The 4,742-nt window shown below is 36.9% G+C and overlaps 1 protein-coding gene across 1 annotated transcript in view; it reads right to left on the bottom strand.

Moving 5' to 3' along the window:
• Positions 1-2,648: 2,648 nt before the first annotated feature.
• The window catches only part of SLC25A17 (solute carrier family 25 (mitochondrial carrier; peroxisomal membrane protein, 34kDa), member 17), a 65,600-nt gene continuing 63,506 nt past the window's right edge, over positions 2,649-4,742 (bottom strand). The window contains exon 9 of the mRNA XM_012638102.1: positions 2,649-3,547. Within this exon, the coding sequence (XP_012493556.1) occupies positions 3,400-3,547 (148 nt within the window). The 3' untranslated portion in view covers positions 2,649-3,399. The remainder of the gene's footprint in view (positions 3,548-4,742) is intronic.

Below are 4,742 nucleotides of genomic sequence, written 5' to 3'. Positions count from 1 at the left end.
ACCTACATATGCCATATACTATGCCAGATGCTTTCACATATCTGTATCTCCTATTTAATCCTCAGAACAGCCTTGAGAGGTAATCATTTCTATTTAACAGATGAAGACAATCTCAGAAAGGTTAAGTGATTTGTCTGTGGCCACAATGCTATTAAGTGCTAGAATGAACACTGGAACCAAGTCTGGCTCAAAATCCAGAGTGCCTTCCACTAGACCACAGTTACATCTATTCAAACAGCCATACCCTCAATCAATAATAATAATAATAATAATGATGATGATAATAACAACAGTTATTGTTAACATTTATCTTGCTCTTCTCATATGGCAAGCACTGTGCTTAGCAATTTATGTATATGATCTCATTTAATCCTCACAAGCACCCTATGAGGTAGATTTACCAAGACCTCTATTTCACAGTTGAGGACAGTTGAGTTTCATAAAATATCTCATAAAAGTTCAGTAATTGCTTTGTTCCCACAGATGGGAAAGAGTAGTGCCAGAGGTTGAACCTAGATTTGCCTAATTCCAGAACCCATTCTCTTAATCATTACACTAGACTGCAGGAAACTCGACTCTAGCCTGGCTCCAAAGAGGCAAGTCATCTGATAGTTCTGTCACAATTTCCTAGTTAATTAAATGGGATGTTGCTACTTGTCCCTACCTATTTCACACAGATACCAGAATTATAAAATGAGAAAGTGTATAAGCTTTGAGAAGGGAAATTGCTATATAAATCTATGCACTGTCTTAAGTTTCACTCAGCTCTTCCCTATTCCCTGGTCATAAAGGGATTTAGCTGACATCATTAGCTCTCCAACATCCTCTGAAGTGGGCAGTGAGTATTATTACCTCCACTTATCAAAGAGCTGAAGCACAAGGTGATGACATAATTTGCTAGTTGGTGGCAGAGCTGGGAATAAAACCCAAGATTTCTAACTCCCACTGAATATGTTCTTATGATAAATCCTATTTCTGCATTTTATACTGAACTGTATAATAGACAAGGGTAGAAATATTACAGTATCTGCTTCAAAACAGATTAAATATTTACAGAAATTAAATTTTCAACTGCAGTGACCCTAGTGTAATTTCTAAAGTTCTTAATCTGCATATTCTAGAGAAATTGCACAAAGAATCAAAAAGAAAAATTTTCTATTTCTTTAGTATGGACTTCAGCTCCTTAGTTTTCTCAAACGATTTATTATTAACCAAAGGTTACCAAACTAGGTGAGTTACTACCTATTATACTTTCAACTAGTGAGTCTATAAACTACCTAAGGAACATAAAACCTCCTGAAAGAAAATTAAAACAAAGAAAAAAGAAATAAAAAAGAAAAAAGTCATTACATCAAGACACTGAAAGAAAATTAAAAAATGAAAAGAATAAAGGACCACAAAACCTCAATGTTAGATTGTTTCCTCCTAAAATCAGAAAAAAGAAGAAGCATCAAATACATTCTCACATCATAAACACCAATGTAGCTATATGAGTTGGAAATTATTCTAGCAACCCACAATGAGCTCAAAATTCAAATTTCAAAGCGAACAGCATAATAAAAACAGTAACAAAACACACATACACTTTTATGATCATTCTTCTCCTGTACAGAAAGATAATAGTTTTGTGCTTCCCACCCAAGGTCCACCACAGACACACACAAAGTAAAATAAAAAGCAGTAAAGACAATTTTGTCTTCAATTCTCTGGTTTAAATAGGGATGAATGCTCAGTTTTGTTTCCAGATTATTCACTCTTGCTAATTTATATATACACATATTTTGTGATGGGGTCTCACTCTGTCACCCAGGCTGGAGTGCAGTGGCACAATCATAGCTACCTACAGCCTCAAACTCCTGGGCTCAGGTGATCCTCTTGCCTCAGCCTCCAGAGTCTCTAGGATTACAGGTGTGAGCCACCGTGCCCAGCTTAATTTTTATTTTCTAGAGCAACACAATGATCTTTCAATTACTACTAGTTTAATAACCATATATTTTGAAATTACCATGGGGGCTAAAGAGGGGAATAAGAGAAAGAAATTTCCACTCTGAAAACTGAACTAAATCCTAAATAATGAAATATTTCATTATTATTTCCTCTGACTGACTCATGGGCTTTTTTTTTTTGAGATGTCTAAATCTACTCCTAGCTACATGATAAAAGTCCTACTACCTTAACAATATGCTATGAGGTGAAAGCAAATGACGAGATAGGTAGGACTCCTGTATGTTTTCAGAGGTCTTTTTAATACATTAGTCTATCATTCCTTTGAGAACTATCTTTACCTTGGTTTCTACGATCAAAACCAATCACTTCTTCTGTTGGCTCAGGGGCCTGAACTTTAGTGTGGATATGAATCACCTGAGGATCTGGTTAAACTGTAGAGTATGAATCATAAGGTTTGGGCTGCATGCAAGCAAGCTCTCAGCTGATGGCAATGCTAATGTCTGATGGACCACACTTTCAGCAGGACTCTAAGGAAGGTTTCCAAATGAAATAACCTCAATCAGATGTTTATTCTCAAAATATACATCCTATGCCAAGAGGTTATAAAGGGAGATAATATCCCGGAGTTTCATGATTTTTACCATCTGGTTGCAAACCCAATGTAGTACCTTAATAGAGGGCAACTTTTCAAGAATGTCTTCTGTGCTGACAATTTATTGGGGCTTGACTGATTGGGGCCCATATGGATGGACATAAAACCTCAAGCCTTTTGTAACCAAAGAGTTGATTCAAAACAAATATTTTAAAAATAATGTCAAACACTAATGAATAAGTGACATTTATAAATAGTTTATAAGAGAATCATTTGAGATTAATAATTTTCATTTCCCCACAAAATAAACAGCTCATGTACTAAAAAAGACACCTGTCCTTAAGCAGGAGAAAAAAAAGCCCAAAGAAAATAAAGTCATACCCATGGCACAGTCATAATATTATTTTTAGTGAGGAAAATACCAAGATTAAGACATACAAAAATATCTGAGGAGAACTGCATGTTATTAAGTTTGTCCTAAAACCTAGGGAAGAGTTCAGGGAAAGAGAACAGGTGGTATATTTAAGAAATATTGAAACAGATTATACACGAGAGCAAAATAGTCCATTCCCCTTAAGAAAACCAATAAACCTCCACAAACTTTCATTTTTAGGTTTTCAATAATGTTTTCTTTTTATATTAGTCCAACCACCACCCTAAAATCCAACCGGCCATTATAAAAACTAAAGTGGCAACAGTCTCAGCTGGCTATACTCCCTGTTTACCCTTAGATGCCTTTCAAGCCAGTGAGGGTAAAATTTGTGGTGGAGGAAGTCAGAGTAAAAGGAAAATCGCTTCTCTTCACTCAGAAGGGAACTCCCCATCTCCAGCATCTTCCATACTTCCCACTGGGAGGCGTGTCAGTGCTTGCCTGCACTCTTCAGCCCCATAACTGTGAAGGTAGCAGCTGTCAGTTTCTCATAAACAAGGAACATGAGAGCAGCAGTGAGTACTGTCTGCAGCAGTTTGGCTTCAAGGCCTTTGTAGAGTCCCATTATTCCAAAACGCCTAAGAGAAAAGAGGTTTGAAAAAACAAAAGTTTTCTTTATAAAAGTCAATTCCTTCATCACAGAAACATGCTTGCTACCTGGATAGGTACTTTGATCAAAATAAACAATGGAGGTTTCAGATTTCAACACAGACTTCTGTTGTCAAAAAACTTATCTTTAAAGGTGTCTGGGGACTGATGAAAGTTTAGTATTCATGAGCCATCAATACTTTGTTTTTATAGTCACCACTAATTATTAGAATGTTGACAACATTCCACTGATAGGATGTAGATCCTAAAATATCCTAAAACCATCTTAATGCCAAAATCTGAGCTCTAAGAACATTTAGATCTTCACGTTAATGCTGTCACAACTCAGTTGTTTCAACTTAACAGTTCCTAAATGGCAGGAAAGCTGCCAACAGGTTTATAACATTTTAGCCTCAAGAGAACCAGAGAAAGACAGACATGAAAAGCTATCTGATTCTCAGACTTCCCATACATTTGATCCTCTGACCCAGTGATTCTCAAATTTAGCACACATCTGAATCACCTGACAGGTTGTTAAAACACTGATTAGGTGTTCCATGCCCACAGTTTCTAATTTACTAAGCTTGGGATGGGACTCAAGAATTTGCATTTTTTACAAGTTCCCAGATGATAAGGATGATGATGCCAGCCTGGAGACCAACCCTTAAGAACCACTGCTCTAACCTTGGAGAAGAATGCTTTGGCTGAACCAAGAATTCAGAGCAAATGATCTCTCTTCATCAGCAACTGCACGGCTATACAGCATGCGGACTGAGATTAAAACTAATCAAATGCTCCATTTAGAAGATATTACTATTAATATACTTTATACATATGCTGTATGAAACCTATTATTAGGGGGAAATCATGTGATAAAGAGGAATGAAAAGACACATGAATTTCTAGTTCATTGACTAACTTGAATTATGTTAACCCAAGAAACCCAAGAAATTCTACCTCAGTGTTTTTCAAGGTGAGGTCCAACCACATGAGAAGCACCAGAGGGGTTTGTTTAGAAATGTAGATTGCCAGGCCCCACCCCAGAAGGGAGGCATGAACCTGCATTTTAACAAGCACCTTGGGTGATTTTTTTTTTTTTTTTGAGACAGAGTCTCACTGTGTTGCCCGGGCTAGAGTGCCGTGGTGTCAGCCTAGCTCACAGCAACCTCAAACTCCTGGGCTCAA

The sequence above is a fragment of the Propithecus coquereli genome, unplaced genomic scaffold (assembly GCF_000956105.1).
Source record: "Propithecus coquereli isolate 6110/MARCELLA unplaced genomic scaffold, Pcoq_1.0 Scaffold126, whole genome shotgun sequence".
In the NCBI taxonomy this organism is placed as follows: Eukaryota; Metazoa; Chordata; class Mammalia; order Primates; family Indriidae; genus Propithecus; species Propithecus coquereli.
The sequence above is the reverse complement of the archived record's forward strand: the minus strand, read 5'-3'. Positions and strand labels throughout refer to the sequence as shown.